Raw genomic sequence first — 21,716 nt, 5'->3', positions numbered from 1 at the left:
AATGAATTCTGTACTGGCCATATATGGAGTGTGTCTTGAGTGTACAGGCTTTGATGAGGTCAGATCAACATATGGAATGTCAGTACAGGTCAGCTCCATAAACGGAGATCTAAGGGTGGCAGTGGGGGCAGTGTCTTGAGTGTACAGGGTTTGATGAGGGCCCAGGTAGAGCCGGGCCTTAATTTTCAGGCCTGTTGAGAACTCTAGTTTTCGCCAACTGCCGGGCAGTTGCACTAATAACTTTGGGGCAGACCCGTCTAGAGTTTAAATGGACAGGTATCAGTTATAAGGAAGACATCGAAGAGGAAGGATGGCTGGGGAAGGATCAACATATGGAATGTCAAAACAGGTCAGCTCCATACAGTATATGGAGATCTAAGGGTTTGATGTCAGATGTAGAGTTGCTGGCCAATATTGATGTTGATTTGTGACCAACCAACCAAACAACTGATGGGAAATGCACGATTTCATAGTTAACTGTGACCTGCGGTCGCAATAAACAAACACAGTCAGTGAAATTAATTTGGTTGAAGCCAAGTGCAAGGTTGAATAGGTCGTGAACACATAGTTCTAATATACTTATTTTATCCAACATCATGGTAAGTGGAAAGTTAGAGCAATAAAAGTACATGCTATAAATTAACTAGGATAACAAGTAAACTACATTCCTACTGTACCATCTATCTAAATAACATACCTTACCTACTGTTGCTCGGAATACCTAACAAGCAGGAAGGAAGGAAAAAAAAATAATAATAAAAGCCTGACAGTTTCTATTACTCATGCAGCTATGACAGCTATGTGTTTGTGAATACCTTGCAAAATGCGAACGGCACTGTAATCATCAACGATCCGGGGATCGAGTATAGTGGACATACATTATTCTGTGACTACTTCAAAGGTAAGGACAAACTGGCATTGGGTGAATTAAATAATGATTTACTTGGCAGTGAAAGAGTTCATGTAGATTTCTGCATCTGTCACGGTGCGATTACAAAAACCAATATGTGGAACATAACAATTAAGGAATTACAAGGACTTTACCAGGAATCCACAAGGAGAAAACTGAACACTTTTGACATAGGGTAGTTTAAATGGATATACTCATAACAGTGTTTTGTGACTTTTGTCCCAAAGGGGCTTTATTCTGTAAAAAGGCGAATGAGCCTAAGACCCAGCACGCATGTTCTGAGCTGTGGTCTGCTCTAGATGTTGTTTTTATAAATTTTTTCACATCACTGGTTGTTATAAAATCAGATTACGGTAAGAAAAGCGCTGGTCTAGAATTCTCCTTTAACCAAGGAAAACAGGAAAAAACTGTTTTCCTTAGTTAAATCACTACAAAATAAAAGGTACACACTTGCAAAGTAAAACACTGCCAATCCTTGGCATCTTTACCATTCATGTGTGTTCAGCGAGCAGCTTCAGCAGCATAACAACAAGCTGTAGCCTATTTTATCATGCTCGCTCTAATGGAACAAAACACTAAGGTACAGGATTATTATTTCATGTCAAAACATTCTGCAAGTTTTGCACATGTCCAAATTAATTTCTGAAAAAGACATAGGCCTAAATTTAAATCATCCTATCCATATAAAGAAGTTGTGATGTACCAAAATCCTCCATTGACTTCCATTATAAGTAAAATATTTATAAAACTACAAAACATTTAAAATATTCATGTACACCTGTGTGATTCCACAGTAAGCTGATCATGTCACAGTTTGAACGGAATTTCTAAGTGAAAGTGTGTAGGAGTAGTAAGGTGCCAAACCTTTTCTCTAAGACTGGTCTCGCTGCTGTTGCAGCAAGCCCAATAAAACAGTGGGACAGAACAAGAAGCAAGCCCAATAAAACAGTGGGACAGAACAAGAAGCAAGCCCAATAAAACAGTGGGACAGAACAAGACACAGATCATGACTGTCTATGCTTCTCTGTTATGCCCAATACATTATGTTGTTTACACAGTGCATTGAAACTGTCTGCATGAGCACTATACTGTATATTAACCGTAGCTTGATACTAATGAAATACTTTCCATAATTTCTGGTTTTTATCAGATTAACCATGTCAGAAGAGCATATTTATGAAGATCCTGACATCCTCAGCGAATTGGAGGACTACCAGCATGTGAATTATTTCCAACATAACCCACTGTCCAACGCAAAGAAGACATACGACGAGTTGAAGAATGTGACTCTGAACATTGCCATAACTGGAGAGAGCGGGGTGGGAAAGTCCACCTTTGTCAACGCCATACGAGGTCTTAGGGACGAAGATGATGGTGCAGCAGAGACTGGAGTGACTGAGACCACTATGAAAGCCAGTCGATACAATCACCCCACCATGCCCAACGTTTACATCTGGGACTTGCCTGGAATTGGTACACCCAACTTCAAAGCTAAAAAGTATCTCAAAGAGGTTCACTTTGACTCCTATGATTTCTTCATCATAATTGGCTCTCTTAGGTTCAAAGAGAATGACGTCATGCTGGCCAAAGAGATCAAGAAGACGAACAAAACGTTTTATTTTGTTCGATCAAAGATTGACCAGGATGTCCATAACGAAACCTCTAAAAGAAAACTCACAGAGGAGCAGGTGCTCTCCAAGATCAGACAGAGTTGTGAAGAAAACCTGAAGTCTCTTGGGAACCCCAAAGTCTTCCTAATTTCTACCTTTGAGCTGGGAAAATATGATTTCAATGACATGGTTGACTCTTTGGCGAATAACCTGTCAGAGCACAAGCGGTCAGCTCTGATTCGCTCATTTCCTGTCTGCTCCTTGAGAATGATTGAAAAGAAAAGCTTAGAACTCAAGATAGCTGCTCTACCTACTGCCCTTGCTGCTTGTACTCCTGGTGCAATTCCCATTCCAGGCGTCTTGTTGACATGTGAGTTTCTAATTGTGCAAGGCTTCCTGCACCAGTCCCTCAGTTCCTTTGGGCTAGACAAGAAATCTCTCAAAAGACTCTCCGAGAGGGTCAACAAGCCAGAAGTGGAGCTCAGGTCAATGATGAAGTCACGTTTTGCTGAGGGGGTCAATGAAGACGTGGTGGGCGGAATGATGAATAAACCAGGCATGAACCTAGCAAAGTGTATTGAGTCTGTTCTGACCCATGTTCCTCTCTTAAATGTTGTAGCAATGCCGATTTCATTTTCCACAACGCTTTATCTACTCCTTGTGGGGATAACAGAGATGACAGAAGACGCCAAAGCTTTCTATGGTACAGTGATACAGGATGTTCGAACATGTAACAAATCAGACTGATCAATGATGCCTTCAAACTCTGGAATCTGGATTTTTAAATGAAGCCCTGTATTCTGTGCAATGGGGGGTAAACTGGGGGGTACTTTGTAATATTTCTCAATTGACCATTTTCTTATTGTATGTATTAATGCAATTTAATAAAAAATAAAATCACACCCATGTGAAGTGAGGGGCGCTCTCATCATACATCATCATCCATCATCTCATTCCGGCCAATCACAATTTGCATCCCCACTTTTGTCTTCAATGTTTGCGTTTACGTAATGTTTGTGTTTACACAAACACTCAAAAATGGCCATTCATTATCAATGACATTCAATGTTTGCGTTAGGACAATGTTTGTGTTTACACACACCCTCAAAAATGGCCATTCATGCCCTAGGGTACAGACGTTATGGTGTGCTATTCATGAGAATATAATGCAAATCACAAACCAGGATATTCCTTACACACCTGCTCTCTTTATTCTGGGTGATCCATCGCCATTAAAACACCTCCCCGGCCGCACCTCTAGCTGACTGGATTCATACAGCATTAATGGTGGGCAGGAAAATCATTGTTAAGGAATGGAAGTCTGAGGTTTTGCCTCCAGCACATGTATAACTCAGCTTGGTACTGTGGCTGCTTTGGAGAGGTTATCCTTTAAGATGAATAATCAGTTGGATAAATATGATTCGAAGTGGAACGTGTTCCTCAGTCATGTTGCAGGTCCTTGATGTGATCCATGGTCAGGCAATGCCCTTTTGATTGTTTACTGTATTAGTATACATATGATACGGTTGATGATGCTGCGTGTTTGGTCGTGTAAACTAATTTGAACTTTTAATTTGATTTATTTGTTTATCTTGTCTATCCTTGTTTTATATTATGTTTCTGTGTCCATACATAATGTCCATGCATACGTATTCTGTTGTTGTTGTTGCTTGTGTTTGTTGTTTTTCTGTTTTCTGTTTTCTGTATTTGTAAAACAAATCCAAATAAAGTACTGATCATAAAAAATAAAAATAAATACAAATGGCCATTCATTATCACTGACATTCAATGTTTGCGTTAGGACAATGTTTGTGTTTACACACACCCTCAACGCTGGACATAGGAGGGGCTAGCGCCCCTCGTATATTAATACACAGGTATGAATAATCATCACATAAATCCACCCTCAAGGATACCAAGAGATTAAACATGTAACGTAGCCTGTTTAAAGATACTGAAGAGTCTTGGAATGTGCAGTACACTGTGTACCAGAGAATTTAGGTCCAAACGAGAGGTTGGCGGCATGCAAAACCTGTCAGACAATAAGTAGACTAACACAATTATTCGCATGTGTATTTATTTTAGACATTTGGACAGTGGTTTTCAACATGTGGATCTCCAAATTATTTTGGGAGGTCCCCAGATGATTAGCTTAATGTGCAACATTGTTAACCAACATACAGTAGGCCTATAAGTGTATAAAGTGACAATTATACCCATCTGCTGCAGCGTGTATAATGCAGTGCCATTATGGTTTCTTTGGGGTTTTTAATTGATTTCAAATAAAATATTAACATACTTTTGCATAAAGCAAGCATATTTTTTCCACTGCCGGGTTAATAGCAGTATAAAATACTTTGTGCATTTGTAAATTGGGAACAGATCAAAAACGCGACTGTGACCGACTAGTCACTACCCAGGGCAAGGAAGGACACAACACAGGGCAGCTTTCTTAAGTAGACCGTTTTATTCCTCCATGTGCAAGGAATAACATAACATGACATTTTACACAGGAGAGGCGATAGCTCTCCACTGATTTATCCTGTTGTGTCTTGATCAAGTCCATGCACAACAGGTGCGCAGCCACACCCAGCTCTGAGTCCAGTTCTAGTTTGACTCAGGCCAGGTGTGACTGCTTAAATCAGTCATCCTCCATCTCACAGCGACTAACTAGATAAACCATACGATTAATCACAATAATAATCATTGGACAGCACTAATACATTCTGTTTATGCATACAAACATTCTCAGAGACAAGAATGTTATCTCCTTGTTTGAGATATAGAGATATAGATTAAACTAAGAGCTTGTGGTAAGAGTTTATTTGTATCTACAGTATATCATGGGGGGTCACCTGAATTGAACCCACTTTAAGGGGTCCCCAGCAGCCTGAAGGGCCCAAGGAGCCCTTGTCAGTGCCTCAAAGCCAGTACCGTTTGGTCCAGTTTCCCCAAGAGAGCCTAGGGCCCCTGGGCCCTTGGAATTCATTAGCTATTGGTCCAGGCCAATAGCTAATGAATTCCCTACTTAATCATTGAAGAAATAGGAAATTACAAAATAATGGATATACAAGGTTTCTGTGTGACGACATACTGTAATATACTGTAATGTGTCTTTGTCTTCATTCTAGGGCCTAGGCTATAGGGCCACTTCTACTGTACATAATGAGTGAAGGGAGCCACTGCATTTATCTGTGGCATACATTACATAATCTTCAAATATGTTTTTTTGTTTGTTTGTTTTTTCAAATAGATGCAGATCACCTGTTTCTTTTGGCTGAAACATTAATTAATGTACAAAATAAATAAATAAAACAACTTAATTAGCATCATATGCAGGTGGAGGGGGGGGGAGTAGCAGCAGGTACAAAGTGCCGTTTCAAGGACCGGTTTGTGCAGCATGGAAATAATTATAAATGGTTTAATGTGCCACACATTCCATTCCAAATACTTCATGTGGCTCACGACTAGTCTAAAGAGAACAAATGTGCTACATAAAACTGGTTCTGCCTCAATAAGCTTAGGTCAGAATGTACTGTAGTGTAGTCAGAGACATGCAGGCTACAACTCACAGATATTGTTTAATTTTCAAATCACAGTACAGGTCAGTACAGGTCAGCTCCATAAACGGAGATCTAAGGGTGGCAGTGGGGGCAGTGTCTTGAGTGTACAGGGTAGTGTACAGATGTGTACAGATGTAGAGTTGCTGGCCAATATTGATGTTGATTTGTGACAAACCAACCAAACAACTGATGGGAAATGCACGATTTCATAGTTAACTGTGACCTGCAGTCGCAATAAACAAACACAGTCAGTGAAATTAATTTGGTTGAAGCCATTTCAATTTAGCAGACACTTACAGCAATAAAGTGCAAGGTTGAATAGGTCGTGAACACATAGTTCTAATATAATTATTTTATCCAACATCATGGTAAGTGGAAAGTTAGAGCAATAAAAGTATATGCTATAAATGAACTAGGATAACAAGTAAACAACATACCTACTGTACCATCTATCTAAATATCATACCGTACCTACTATTGCTCGGAATACCTAACAAGCAGGAAGTTCGAGTGCAAGCAAAATAAAGACGGTAAAGCCTGGCAGTTATTGCTGTCATGCAGCTATGACAGCTATGTGTTGACTTGTTATGCACAATGTTGATTCCACACACTAGCAGGGAGAGAGCAAGACTATCCTCTTTCACAGCATTTCATGCTGTGTAAAGTACATGAGGTGTAAAGAATAAAGACTTTAAAAATAGAAATCAGGCATTGTTGATATTTGCTGCAACAAATTTATATTCTACTCCGCCCTCTAGGCCGAGGTCACGTGCATGTACGCATCCGCCTGGGCGAGCGCTGGCGCTTTGGCATGGGGGGGTCAGATCAACATATGGAATGAATTCTGTACTGGCCATATATAGAGTGTGTCTTGAGTGTACAGGCTTTGATGAGGTCAGATCAACATATGGAATGTCAGTACAGGTCAGCTCCATAAACGGAGATCTAAGGGTGGCAGTGGGGGCAGTGTCTTGAGTGTACAGGGTTTGATGAGTGCCCAGGTAGAGCCGGGCCTTAATTTTCAGGCCTGTTGAGAACTCTAGTTTTCGCCAACTGCCAGGAAGTTGCACTAATAACTTTGGGGCAGACCCGTCTAGAGTTTAAATGGACAGGTATCAGTTATAAAGAAGACATAGAAGAGGAAGGATGGCTGGGGAAGGATCAACATATGGAATGTCAGAACAGGTCAGCTCCATATATGGAGATCTAAGGGTTTGATGTCAGATGTAGAGTTGCTGGCCAATATTGATGTTGATTTGTGACCAACCAACCAAACAACTGATGGGAAATGCACGATTTCATAGTTAACTGTGACCTGCGGTCGCAATAAACAAACACAGTCAGTGAAATTAATTTGGTTGAAGCCATTTCAATTTAGCAGACACTTACAGCAATAAAGTGCAAGGTTGAATAGGTCGTGAACACATAGTTCTAATATACTTCTTTTATCCAACATCATGGTAAGTGGAAAGTTAGAGCAATAAATGTATATGCTATAAATGAACTAGGATAACAAGTAAACAACATACCTACTGTACCATCTATCTAAATATCATACCGTACCTACTATTGCTCGGAATACCTAACAAGCAGGAAGTTCGAGTGCAAGCAAAATAAAGACGGTAAAGCCTGGCAGTTATTACTGTCATGCAGCTATGACAGATATGTGTTGTTATGCACAATGTTGATTCCACACACTAGCAGGGAGAGAGCAAGACTATCCTCTTTCACAGCATTACATGCTGTGTAAAGTACATGAGGTGTAAAGAATAAAGACTTTAAAAATAGAAATCAGGCATTGTTGATATTTGCTGCAGCAAATGTATTCTACCCCGACATAAGATTTATGGTAAGTGAACAAATCCTTTTTCACTCTACACCCTGGGAATATAGGGTGGATTTAATTCACAATTCAAAGTTCCCATGCATCATCATCAACTACTGTCTGAGAAACCTATTCATGCAAGAGTAATATATACTGTACATTTTGTATTTCTTTATATTAGCATTTATTGGGTAATGTATGATGTGTAATGGTTATGTTGACTATAGTGCAAACCAAAATAATAATAAATCCAATCCAAAATGATTATTATTTTGTATGTATTTATTTAATTGAATGATTGACTGAAGAATATAAAACATTGTGTGACTTGATAAGTGCATGCTAAGTGCATGCGAGCATGTAGGCTACTGTATGATTGTACAATACGGTATGTTGTTTACACAGTAGATTGAAACCTTGTGTTGCATGAGAACCATGGGCTCCATTTTCGTTTGATCTTTCTAAATACACCGTTTTGGGATTTAGCAGTGGGGAAGGGGTGTTCCCCCACTAAAGTTGGTATTTTGGTTACCTGTCTAAATCCCTAAAACACCTCAGTTACCCGTTATATTATGCATAGGTGTGGTTTGGGCGTTACAATAATTACACCAATCACCAGTCCACGTGCCATTGCCTTTAAGAGATCCCATATCCGTTGCCCGTTATGCCCAGTTCTATATTGCTTCATAGCCTTACGGTCTATAGCCCATGGAAGAGTGATGTGCTGCTGCCTTGAAGTCTCACTTGTGATGCACCCTGCTCCCCCCCCCCCCCCCCCCCGTGGCCCCCACCCTGCACAGAGCCAAGAAGACTCGTCTTTTAATTGAGTCACAACTCACTCAAGTCTCTAAAAAAATTCAAAGTTCTATGTAAACTACGAAATTAGGGCGTGTAGGCCGGAACGGTATGAAGCGAAAAGCAAAGTTCGGTAAATCGGATTAAACCCATTTGCTGCGCTGGTGATGAACTAAACGCAAATGGAATCGCGCACGCCGCACAATGCCTTGCACAAATAACTTCTTTGACTATACAATTATATAAACACAATGGACACAAGGAAGTGGCAGGCACTCACTTCTGCTGATTATAGGAAAATTACAAAGACATGCATAGGAGAATAAGGAGAGATGACGCAGCCTGCACTCCGCGGACATCTCCATGCTAGCGCACGGTGCGCGGCGCTCTTTACCAAACTAATTTGGCATAAGTTTACGGGTGCTTTTAAAATCCACTATGCGCCTTCCCAAATGTGTGTGACCAAAATAGGAATTTAGGGGAAAGCGTGCCAGCACGCCCATGACCACACCTCTAGGCGCAAATACCGGTGTCGGCAAAAAAGATAGTTGGTGACGCTGGACCAAAATACCATTGAGGGGACATTAAGTAAGCTCCTATACTATATACTATATCCTATATTCCCACCACGTCGCGGGAAACGGCGAGGAAATTGGAGCCCTAAAACTTTACATTGAGTTTAATGCCAAGAATTCAGTAAAAGTCATAGACATAATGACGTTCTATAATGTTTGTTTCATCAGATTCATCATGTCAGAAGAGACTTCATGTGATAATCCTCAGATCCTCAGTCCTGAGGTCCTCAGTGAATTGGAGGACTACCTGAAATTGTACCAAACTGATGCAACTCTTAAATCAATGAAGACCCACAATGAGTTGGAGAACGTGACTCTGAATATTGCTGTGACTGGAGAGAGCGGCGTGGGAAAGTCCACTTTCGTCAACGCCATACGAGGTCTTAGAGAAGGAGATGATGGATCAGCAGAGACTGGAGTGACTGAGAACACTATGAAAGCCATTCGATACAATCACCCCACCATGCCCAACGTTTACATCTGGGACTTGCCGGGAATTGGAAAACCCAACTTCAAAGCTAAGAACTATCTCAAAGATGTCCAGTTTGACACCTATGACTTCTTCTTCATCATTTGCTCTGTTAGGTTCAAGGACAATGACATCTTGCTGGCCAAAGAGATCAAGAACATGAAGAAAATGTTTTACTTTGTTCGATCAAAGATTGACCAGGATGTCTATGCCGAAACCTGTAAGAAAAACGTCACTGAGGAAATGGTGCTCTCCCAGATCAGACAGAATTGTGAAGAAAACCTGAATACTCTTGGGAACATCAAAGTCTTCCTAATCTCCAACTTTGACCTGGGGAAGTATGATTTGCAAAACCTGATTGCCTCTTTGGAGACAAACCTGTCAGAGCACAAGCGGTCAGCTCTGATTCGGTCTCTTCCTGTCTGCTCCTTGGCCATGATAGAAAAGAAAATGGAACACCTTAACAAAAGTGCTAAATCTGCTGCCGGTGCTGCCTGTGCGACTGCAGCAATTCCCATTCCAGGATTGTCTGTAGGATGTGAGATTGGGATCATGCAAGACTTTCTGCAAAAGGCCCTCATTTCCTTTGGACTAGACGAGACATCTCTCAGGAGACTCTCAGAGAGGGTCAACAAGCCAGAACACGATCTCAGGTCAGTGATGAAGTCTCGTTTCGCTGAGGGGGTCAATGAGAAAGTGGTAGCCAAAATGATGCGTACAAAAGCCATGGTGGCAGCAAAGACTGTTGAGGTTTTTCTGGCTACTATTCCTGCCTTAGGTAGTGCTGGAGCAATGGGAGTTGCTTTTACCACAACGCTTCATCTACTCCGTGAGGGGATAAAGGAGATGGCAGAGGATGCCAAAGCTGTGCTTAGTATAGTGATGCTGGAAAACATGCCAGGGGTGGACTCACCATTGGGGGTACAGGGAGAAAACATGCCAGGGGTGGACTCACCAATGGGGGTACATGGAGAAAACATGCCAGGGGTGGACTCACCAATGGGGGTACAGGGAGAAAACATGCCAGGGGTGGACTCACCAATGGGGGTACAGGGAGAAAACATGCCAGGGGTGGACTCACCATTGGGGGTACAGGGAGAAAACATGCCAGGGGTGGACTCACCATTGGGGGTACAGGGAGAAAACATGCCAGGGGTGGACTCACCAATGGGGCTACAGGGAGAAAACATGCCAGGGGTGGACTCACCAATGGGGGTACAGGGAGAAAACATGCCAGGGGTGGACTCACCAATGGGGATACAGGGAGAAAACATGCCAGGGGTGGACTCACCAATGGGGGTACAGGGAGAAAACATGCCAGGGGTGGACTCACCATTGGGAGCACAGGAAGAAAACATGCCAGGGGTGGACACACCATTGGGAGTAGAAAGCCTGTACTCCCAGGTGGACTCACAGCAAAAGGTACAGGGAAAACTCCTGGTGGGTCAGTCTGTATGTGACCAGCAGGAGGATTACTTGTAAAACAAAATATGTAGTGTATGTTATAAAATGTCATACATTGTTGTGGTAATTTTGGGAACGTTATTCTTTTCAATTTCTTTTTTTATTCATGAAAATATCTGGTGTAGAAAACTAGGCTACAATGAGTGACTGGGGTTGTAAATGATCCTTGGCTAAAAACCCAAAATCAAATGTAATGAAATGTTCTCATGATTTTAACTTGATGATACATTGTTTTTTGTATTGCCTATATAAATAAAAATATATATATATTTAAAAAAAAAAAGAAATGATCACATAGTGATATTTGTCAGGTGAAAGAAGCGCTGTCTCTGTTGTGTTCTCTTCTCTACTTCATTTGTTGTATCAACTGTGTAACAGAGGCTCATGCACAAATATGCATTAGAATAGATAGTCTGTTAACCCTAATGAATTATTTGATGCTGAAATGAAATGTGACGAGCTGCAAGCTCAAGGGATCATGAAATGAAATGTGACGAGCTGCAAGCTCAAGGGATCATGAAGTTAGTCCAGCCCAGTTACATGCCACCATGAATTGACTTTTTACAACGTGTAGTTTCAGAACAGAAATTGGACTAATCAAAGATGTCTTCAAACTGGATTCCAATAAAAATTATGACCTATGCCTCTGTATTCTGTGGTGTGTTGATTTGACTGTTTTCGTTCCATCAACACAATTACAATGACATTAATAATAGTTTTATAAAGCCACGCCAAGCATACCAACTAAAGGGTGCAGTGTTGAAATGAAATGATAAAAAAATAAAAAATAAACAGGCAGGCCACAAGTAGCAAATGTTCTCTTTGCTCCACAAACAAAACAAAAGAGAAAGGAATTGTTCTACACGATATTCTCCAAACTGAAATTGTATGGAGTGAGGCATATATCCAAGAATTCAATAAGTTATGTTTGATATACATAGGCCTACTCAGAAACCTTGAAGTACTAGACATTTCTCGGTTGAGATATATTAGGTTTTTGAATCTTAAGATGTATTTGTTTTATTTCAACCGGTACCGGATCAATCAGAACTAATGGCACACACACATTGGGCCACTGTTTTTGCTCAACCCTAAAACACAGTGGTCTACTCTGGAGGGGCAGCTATACCGGGCTTCGGACTAACACAATTCTCTCTCTCTCTCTGGAAAGTACATTCAATTTGATGTTCACATACCAGTATGACGTGAATTTATATTGGTTTATTTATTTTTTTATTCTCGTGATTATAAGCTCACAGTATAGAAATTAAATACTTGAATATAGCTACTGTACATAGATTGATCCCCGAGGGGAAATTCAGATGATCCCATAGCTCATACAGGCATACAATAAGGTTAAAATACATCACAAAAAGGGGGCCGGGGCACGGATTAAGAGAAAGACGAATATATATTAAAAATATATTATGAATAAGCATAAATATGTAAATGTCTGTTGCGGGAATTAAGTATTTCCTTGGTGAGAAAATAGAACATCACAATACAAATGTATTTTAGTATATTTATTTGATACAACAGATGACAATAAGAATTGATGATATTGTTATGAATTCCTCATTCCCATGATAAAGAAAATGCAGGTGTCCCCTCTATCTGCAGAAGGCCACAATGTTTACTGTCTCTGGGACATTCCATAACAAGCATACTCATATGTTGAGATTAAAATGAATTAATTCACAATAGTTCAAATATATTATTGATGTTATTAGGATTCAGTTATGTTTTATATGAAAAGTTATAAATTATTTACAAACAATACACTAACATTTTAGGCAATATATACAGTAGGCATATAGTGTCTTATAAATCACCTCTAAGAAGATGGGCAACTTCATGTCTGAACAGAACAGCCCACATTTAAAAACGTTCTTAACATCACCCCATAATTGGGTAGTTTTACCAATTACATTGCTAGAGTATGTTGGTGTGTGCTGCTTTGTGTGTCTTTCTTATAGTTCCTCCACTGAGCTGGCTAAAACTGCATATGCTCCGCTCTGCTACTAACCCCACGAGGCCATGACATGCAACTAACTCCATTGCGTATGTGTTCCCACTTAACAACTGCTCAGTAAGTAGATGCGCCCATTCTCACATTCTCTCTCATAGAAGTGTACTGTGTTTGACAGTAAGGCCCACCTCATTTCAAGATACGGTTGTGTCTTCATACCCACCAACACCCGGACACGCACCCAATGGGTCCTTGTCTAGGGTGCTGACTGAAATCAGGGCTCTGTCCATTGAGCTGAAAACAACCCAGTAACTGAATGGATGGAACATGGTATGGTAAACGGAAGGGTTTGTTGCATCTATCGTCTTGCATCTCTTTGGTATAGCTTTTATCCTGATCTTGTGTGGGGGTTGTGTTCCCTGCATACATCATTTGTGCCTTAACAGAAAAGATGAGTGTACCCCCTCCCTAGCAGATGCACTGTTACAGGTAGAGATCCAGCCCTCAATGGAAGTGGTAGGAATAGGATGAGGAGAGTGTATATACAACCATTCCACCATTTGAGGACAGATCATCAACGAGGCCAGAGTGCAACTCCCTGATGTTGAGTTCACGTGGGAAACCCACATGCAGGGATTTGTTGGTTTATTGGTTAAAGAGATTCAATTATTATACCCAGTTGATCATATTATTATTTAATTCATTAATGTTAAATAAAGAGCCATCTATTTAAAGGCAAAATGTGATTAAGTACAATTTTATTATACATTTTGAATATATCATGATCTTGATTCATCCATGTTTAACCTTTAATCTATATGACCAAAGGATGACGAATACACTGTACGCCCATTTTCCCGTAACTGTGTTTTCCCAAAAAACAGCATTTACCGATCATATGATATGGGAAGGTTGATAGAAATCTAAATTTGTCACTATGATGTTAAGCAAGAAAAAAGGAAGTACCACGGGAGTGGTCAAAAGGCCCCTCTGCATTTTTGCAACGTTCGATATTTCTATATGGTGCATGGGAAGTTTATGCTTTATCCTACAGGCTCTGACTAAGCTGACCACCGCATAACCTTGAGGAAAAGCAGAAGTATCGAGTGGAACATACAGAAAATCGTCATCTGGAATTCACCGATTTGACATCATGTTAATGTATAAATGGGCAGGGATAGTATTGACCAGTGCGCAGACTTCACGAACGGTCACTTGGTGATTGTACATTAAATCTGCAAGGGAAAGTCATCCAACGCCCATGAGATCTCATGTAATACATTTCATTCTATTATTCAATCTGTAATACTTTAACTTTATGCAATTTGATTAAATACATGTTAAATCCTTAATACCTTTGTCCATTCTTAAAAATCACCAACTAAAGGACGCGCAGAGATGGCGTGCTCCCAGAGGGTTATTCTAAAGTAACTCACTGCACAATTTGTTTGTTATTATCAAGAGCTATCTCCATCAAGTACTACTAGAGTACTGTACATAAATCTGACCATTGTAAAATGTTACAGTACAACAACATTACATCATTTTTACAATCGTTTCATCACAAACCTGCGGCAAGTATCACTGCTTTAGCGTCTTCTGCCATTTCTTCTATTGCCTGAGACAGAAGTTGAAGAGTAGTGGCAAATGCTATCACCATTGTAATGGCCGGAACACCAAACAACATAGCCTCCACAATCTTTGCCACTAACATGCCTGTTGTGTGAAACATACCGGCCACGACTGTCTTATCTACTCCCTCGTAAAAGCGAGATTTCATAACTGATCTCAGTTGACTCGCACTGCCAGTGCTTGGATGTATTTTTCATCCAGCCCAAAGGAAGTCAAGGCTTTCTCTAGGAACTTTACCATGATAGCAATCTCACAGCCAATTGAGAAGCCAGGAAGAAGAAGGATATGCACTGTGGTGGCAGCAGCTGCAGCAGCGACCCTTGCCATTTTTTTAAAGGACTCTCTTTTTTGTCTCAATCATGCTCAGAGAACAGACAGGAAGCGATTCAACCAGAGCAGACCACTAGGCCTATCTCACAGCCCGCTTTCCACGCCCACTTCCGGTAAATAGTGGTGTCTTTAACATTAGCATTTACACGTTTTTTTCTCTGGAGAATCTAAGTACATTTTCTAATGTAAAAATGTGACAGACCAATATTATTATGAAGCAAACAAGATGGTAAATCAGCTCGAACAGATAGAACAAACCTTACCTTGAGAAAACAAAAGTTGTAGACTTCTTAAATTATCTCTGTTAACATGTAGCGTCTATGGAGTGACGTCACGCTATCACCACTAACCCCGAAAGGGGCCGTAAAGGGGGGCGGGGAAATTCTGTGAGATAGGCTTATTATGGTCAGACAGGTTGTCCTGCAAGGAGTCAACCAGCTTCTGGAAATCATACTTCCCCAGGTCCATGGTGGAGATGAGGTTAAAATACATCACAAAAAGGGGGCCGGGGCACGGATTAAGAGAAAGACAAATATATTAAAAATACTGTATATTATGAATACGCATAAATATGTAAATGTCTGTTGCGGGAATTAAGTATTTCCTTGGTGAGAAAATAGAACATTACAATACAAATGTATTTTATGTTTATTTGACACAACAGATGACAATAATAAGACATCAAAAATGGAAATGTTCAGCATCCACCTCTACAAATTGTTGAATTGATGATATTGTTATGAATTCCTCATTCCCATGAAAAAGAAAATGCAGGTGTCCCCTATCTGCAGAAGGCCACAATGTTTACTGTCTCTGGGACATTCCATAACAAGAATGTTGAGATTAAAATGAATTAATTCACAATAGTTAAAATATATTATTGATGTTATTTACATTGTGTTAGGATTCAGTTATGTTTTATATGAAAAGTTATAAATTATTTACAAACAATACACTAACATTTTAGGCAATATATACAGTAGGCCTATAGTGTCTTATAAATCACCTCTAAGAAGACAGGCAACTTCATGTCTGAACGGAACAGCCCACATTTAAAAACCTTCTTAACATCACCCCATAATTGGGTAGTTTTACCAATTACATTGCTAGAGTACTACTAGAGTACTGTACATAAATCTGACCATTGTAAAATGTTGTAAATACTAAAGCATTTACAGAACAACATTAAATCATTTTTACAATCGTTTCAACACAAACCTGCGGCAAGTATCACTGCTTTAGCGTCTTCTGCCATTTCTTCTATTGCCTGAGTCAGAAGTTGAAGAGTAGTGGCAAATGCTATCACCATTGTAATGGCCGGAACAGCAAACAACATACCCTCCACAATCTTTGCCACTAACATGCCTGTTGTGCGAAACATACCGGCCACGACTGTCTTATCTACTCCCTCGTAAAAGCGAGATTTCATAACTGATCTCAGTTGACGTGGTCGCTTGTTGACTCGCACTGCCAGTGCTTGGATGTATTTTTCATCCAGCCCAAAGGAAGTCAAGGCTTTCTCTAGGAACTTTACCATGATAGCAATCTCACAGCCAATTGAGAAGCCAGGAAGAAGAAGGATATGCACTGTGGTGGCAGCAGCTGCAGCAGCGACCCTTGCCCTTTTTTTAAGGACTATCTTTTTTGTCTCAATCATGCTCAGAGAACAGACAGGAAGAGATTCAACCAGAGCAGACCACTTATGGTCAGACAGGTTGTCCTTCAAGGAGTCAACCAGCTTCTGGAAATCATACTTCCCCAGGTCCATGGTGGAGATGAGGAAGACTTTGGGGTTTCCAACAGGTGCAAGGTTTTCTCTGCAGCGGAGTCGGATCTTGGTGAGAATCTGCTCCTCAGTGACATATCTTTTCCGGGATTCAGCTTGCACATCCTGATCAACCTTCGAGCGAACAAAGTAAAATGTTTTCTTCAGCCTCTTGATCTCTTTGGCCAGCAGGATATCATTCTCTTTGAACCTAAGAGAGCCAATTATGATGAAGAAATCATAGGAGTCAAACTGAACCTCTTTGAGATACTTTTTAGCTTTGAAGTTGGGTGTACCAATTCCCGGCAGGTCCCAAATGTAAACGTTGGGCATGGTGGGATGTCTGTATCGAATGGCTTTCATAGTGGTCTCAGTCACTCCAGTCTCTGCTGCCCCATATTCTCCATTTCCAAGACCTCGCATGGCGTTGACAAAGGAAGACTTTCCCACTCCGCTCTCTCCAGTAATGGCAATATTCAGAGTCACGTTCTCCAATAGGTATTGTTCCTCTTTTGCTTCGGCTGATGACTGAGCAGGATCAACTTTCACATAGTTCCGTGATTCACTCATAACTTCACCCATCATCTCGTTATCATAGTAGTTCGCACAATTCGATTCAGCAGTTTCATAGATAGGTTCAGCCATGATGACCCAGATGAGATGAAATCTGTATACGTATGTAGCTTTGATGCAAAATGTTAACAGGCTGCAGGCTGTGCAAATAACAAACTGAACTGGTGAAGTCAGGGAGTTAAATATCTGTCATGCATCTATGACAGCTATGCATCTATGACAGATCTACAGTATGACAACGCTGTTGATTCCACACACGGGGAGAGAGCATGACTGACTTCATTCCCAGCATCCTTGTGACGTGAAGAATAAATATTGCACAACTTTTTAACTATTTTGTCGTTTGTAGGCATTATTGAGCAGCCCTAATCCCTAATCATTTCATGGCTGATGACATTGTTGTGTTTAAGAGTAGGCCTATTATGTTTGTTATTTTAGGTGGTTACTTTCTCTCATTTTTTAGGCGTGCCCCACATGACATGTGGCAGCCAAATCTATGGACTTTTAATGTTTGTCTTATTCATGTGACTGGAGAGAGTAGTCCACCAATGCCAAATGAGTTCTTGAGGTATATGATGGGCCATTGACCTAGGGAAGTATAATTCTGAAGAAAAAAACAAACACAAAAGTGCTTAAGTTTCTGCTGCTGTCTGTACAACTACTACACATTTCCATTTCAGGCTTGCATTGTCCATGGGATGCGAGAAGAGAAAAGCATCAATCAATACAGGGATACCAACTAACAAACTTTAATTCTGCCTATTAGGGCTGATTCTGCTAATGCTTTTAATTGGGAAGGGTGCATTTTTTTGTGGTAAAAAAAACAAACCGCTCTGTTCACATTCAAAAGCATTGGCAGAATCTGCTCTCATCGGCAGAATTAAAGTTCAGTGTAAAAGCACCCTAAAGCATTATTCCCATCAACCTGTTTATGGGAATATGCCTCTGACTGGAATGTGCAATGCTCCGTCTTACAGGAAAAGCAACCTAGAGATTGGCGACAAAACCTGTCAGACCGACCACTCCAGAAACACAATACTCTCCGGTAAATGAATAAAAAATGGAACACTGATTTGCAAAGTAGTCAAAGTGATGAATAATCATACAACCCCACTACAATCTGACATTCAGAGTATCTGAGGCTCAAATAATACTGCTCAAATATGGTGTGAACATTATATCAAGTTATTCAACTTTGCAGTTGCTGTCGATACAGATAATTTGGCCATTTAGTCCGGCAGCCGGGGGTGTGGAGTGGGACATTTTATAGTTTTTTTATTGACCTAAAATACTGTCTATAGTATACATTATGAATCCACTTGCTGACGGGATGTCGGTATTGAGCAATTGTTTTATAGTTTATATGTGACCATACCATCAACAACCTATAGGCCAAAATGTCAAAATGTCAGTATGCTTTAGTATGTGACGTGTCAAACTAGGGTTTTTTTTGTATGATTCTGAATCCAGTCCAAGCATTAGTTTTGCACAAAAAACAATCCTTGGGCTAAAAAAGTAACGCTTACGCGTTTTGGCTATGCAGTCTTCATCAGAGTAAGTACATTTATACAAAAGGGTCAGAGTTCACATACAGCTGAAATCTCAAGTCAATCAACAGGGTCCAATCACAAACTGATTTGAATAAGCATTTTGAGGCATATAGTATATATCTCAGTTACACATCCAGGCATTAAAGTCAATCTTAATATAACCCAAAAAGCATTTTAAGCTATATAGTCATCATTCAGTCCATTGGGTGTCATAGTATTGAGTGTGTATCCACTGCATTTCTCTTTGGGCTAGTCTCTTTAGAATATCACCCCCTCTGCTGGGCATCTCGATTCTCTCAATCCCACAGAATTTTAATGAAGAAGGTGAACCATGGTTTGCTTCAGCATAATGTTTTGCAATGGCATAATCCATATTTCCTGTAGGCCTACAGATTGCAGTTTTGTGTTCTGATATTCTGTTTGAGGGGTCGTTTAGTTTGCCCTACGTATGCCAGACCACAAGGACATAGTAACATGTAAATCACGTGTGGTGATTTGCAATTAATTAATTGACGAATAGGAATTTTCTTTCCAGTGTGGGGATGATTGAATGATTTCTTGTCTGATGTGTTGTTGCAGCAGGCACACATACCACATCTGTACATTCCAGTTGTCAGCCATGTGGTCTTTTTCTGAACCATACTTGTGTACATGACTGTACCTTTGATTATGGGTGCCCTCCTGATGCAACAAGGGGTGGGGATTTACAAAGGTCCTTCAATGTTGGCTCTGCTTGGAGCACATGCCAGTGCCTGTTGAGTATCTGTTTGATTTGTGAAGCACAGTGGTTACATTCAGTAGAGAAACAACCACACTCTATTTAGAGTTGAGATTTACATCAAACATCATATTTGTCATCGTATTTATATTATATTCCCCCAAATGGTACATTTTATTTGGACTGAGACATAACTAAAAACACTATTATTATTATTATTATTATTATCATTATCATTTTGATACTGCTAATGGTAAGAAGCACACAAGGATGTTTTTGCTATACCTGGTCTGGAGGGGGCAGTGTTGTACTACTCTTCACCATTTGAATAAGGATACAGTAGAATTTTGATTGATTGAAATATTTATTAACAGTTTACAGAATTACAGTACATTTCGAGCACAAACTCAATACAAAGGCTGTTAACTGTGAGTGGACGACCCAATTAAGCATTACACTTGTTTACAACAGGGTCCACCATGTTCAATTCATCAAAACATTTAGAGACGTAGAGGGGGGGGGGGGGGGGGGGGATTCACGTTCAGCTCCGTTCCTTTGTTTGCCTTGGAGGAGCTGCGTTGGGTCCCCAAGTCGGCTCCGTGGCCGTACCTTGAGTTGGCTGTGTGGCCGTGACCGTCTCTTGTGTTGTCCTTGCGTTGGGTCCCCAAGTCGGCTCCGTGGCCATACCTTGAGTTGGCTGTGTGGCCGCGACAGTCTCTTGTGTTGTCCTTGCGTCCGTGTTTGAGGGATTCAGATTTTACGGGGGCCAGTTTCGAATTGCAGCCATCCGTAGGTGCCCTTTGAGAGCGGTTTTGAAGGAGTCAAGGGATTTGCATGTCTTAATGACTGTTGGTAGGGCGTTCCACATTTTGGTGGCATAGGAGCGAAAATAATTTAGTCCCTTGTTTGTGCCGAATCTGGGTTGTACATGGTTCGTTGCACTCCCTCTGGTGTTGTACTGTAGAATCAGTAGGCCTACAACTGTATGGGGCTGAAACATGGATATTAGCCTTGTTAATCACTCCCTCTTGAAAACATTTAATTTCATTCTGTTTTCAAGAGTGTGGGGTTAACATGACGATCCTGATGAGAAAGAATGGCAGATAAAAACTCTCACTTTTTATGGCTATTGGCTAATAATGAAAGTTACAAGTATGGTGTGTGTGTGTGTGATATGAAGTGTGAGATTACCATAATGACAGTAATCCTTAATCATATTCCATCATGTTCAAGGGCTTTTGGAGAGAAATGAGACAGACTCCACTCACTTTAGACTAGAGGACTGCAGAGAGAGAGTGTGCACGCGCGAAGTGTGCAAAGCGCACACGCTGTGCTGCCCCCCACACACACAATCATTCCACAGTTGTGCCCCCCAGCCTAATCTAGTTGAATACTCCTGCTGTACACCGTTATGTGAATATTTTCTTCTCAGTGCAGTGCACTCATGATAGGCTAATAATGCACGTAGAATAGTAGATGGTTTTGCTTGCACGGAAATGAGTAAAGCCCACCAGGTGACCTTTTTCATAGACATGTGTCATAACACAGATGCTGCTAATACAATTAACCACAGACCACATACAGCAAAAGATAATAATCAAGATTAAAACTGCACTGTGTAACTTTCCTGGCCTCTTCTACCCCGGAATTGAACCTGGTTTCCTACGGACATCTTTTTGCCATTAAGCTAATAGAGCCTGCCTGCTTGCTCAGGGGATACATTTAATCTTGACCATGAGGTCAAAATTCCTGTCAGATCACAATCTAAATGTCTCAATAGAAGAGAAGGTAGACAAAAATACAACAATCCAATTTAAGTTATTTTGTAATACATACTCCACCATACAGATTGGACAAGATTATATTTTATTCATTAAGAAAAACTACATTGTGCCGTTTTAACAGCATCATAGCAGATTATTAAAAGTTTTAAAACCTTATGTCAGTTGTTAAATATTGGCCAAACAA

General features: G+C 40.5%; 2 protein-coding genes across 2 annotated transcripts; one reads left to right on the top strand and one right to left on the bottom strand.

The window, feature by feature from the left end:
* Positions 1-2,067: 2,067 nt before the first annotated feature.
* Positions 2,068-3,267, top strand: LOC306925070 (interferon-inducible GTPase 5-like; the record flags this gene model as incomplete). Its single annotated transcript, XM_079503752.1, has 1 exon — positions 2,068-3,267. One exon carries the CDS (start codon positions 2,068-2,070, stop codon positions 3,265-3,267), a length of 1,200 nt encoding a protein of 399 aa, XP_079359878.1.
* Positions 3,268-16,349: 13,082 nt separating this feature from the next.
* On the bottom strand, positions 16,350-17,552 carry LOC306925069 (interferon-inducible GTPase 5-like; the record flags this gene model as incomplete). The annotated part of the gene is made up of 1 exon (XM_079503751.1): positions 16,350-17,552. The coding sequence occupies one exon, from the start codon at positions 17,550-17,552 to the stop codon at positions 16,350-16,352; it is 1,203 nt and encodes a 400-aa protein (XP_079359877.1).
* Positions 17,553-21,716: the final 4,164 nt, after the last annotated feature.

This window comes from Electrona antarctica (assembly GCF_951216825.1).
Source record: "Electrona antarctica genome assembly, chromosome: 6".
In the NCBI taxonomy this organism is placed as follows: Eukaryota; Metazoa; Chordata; class Actinopteri; order Myctophiformes; family Myctophidae; genus Electrona; species Electrona antarctica.
Note: the sequence above shows the minus strand (reverse complement) of the source record. Positions and strands in the feature narration are given on the sequence as shown.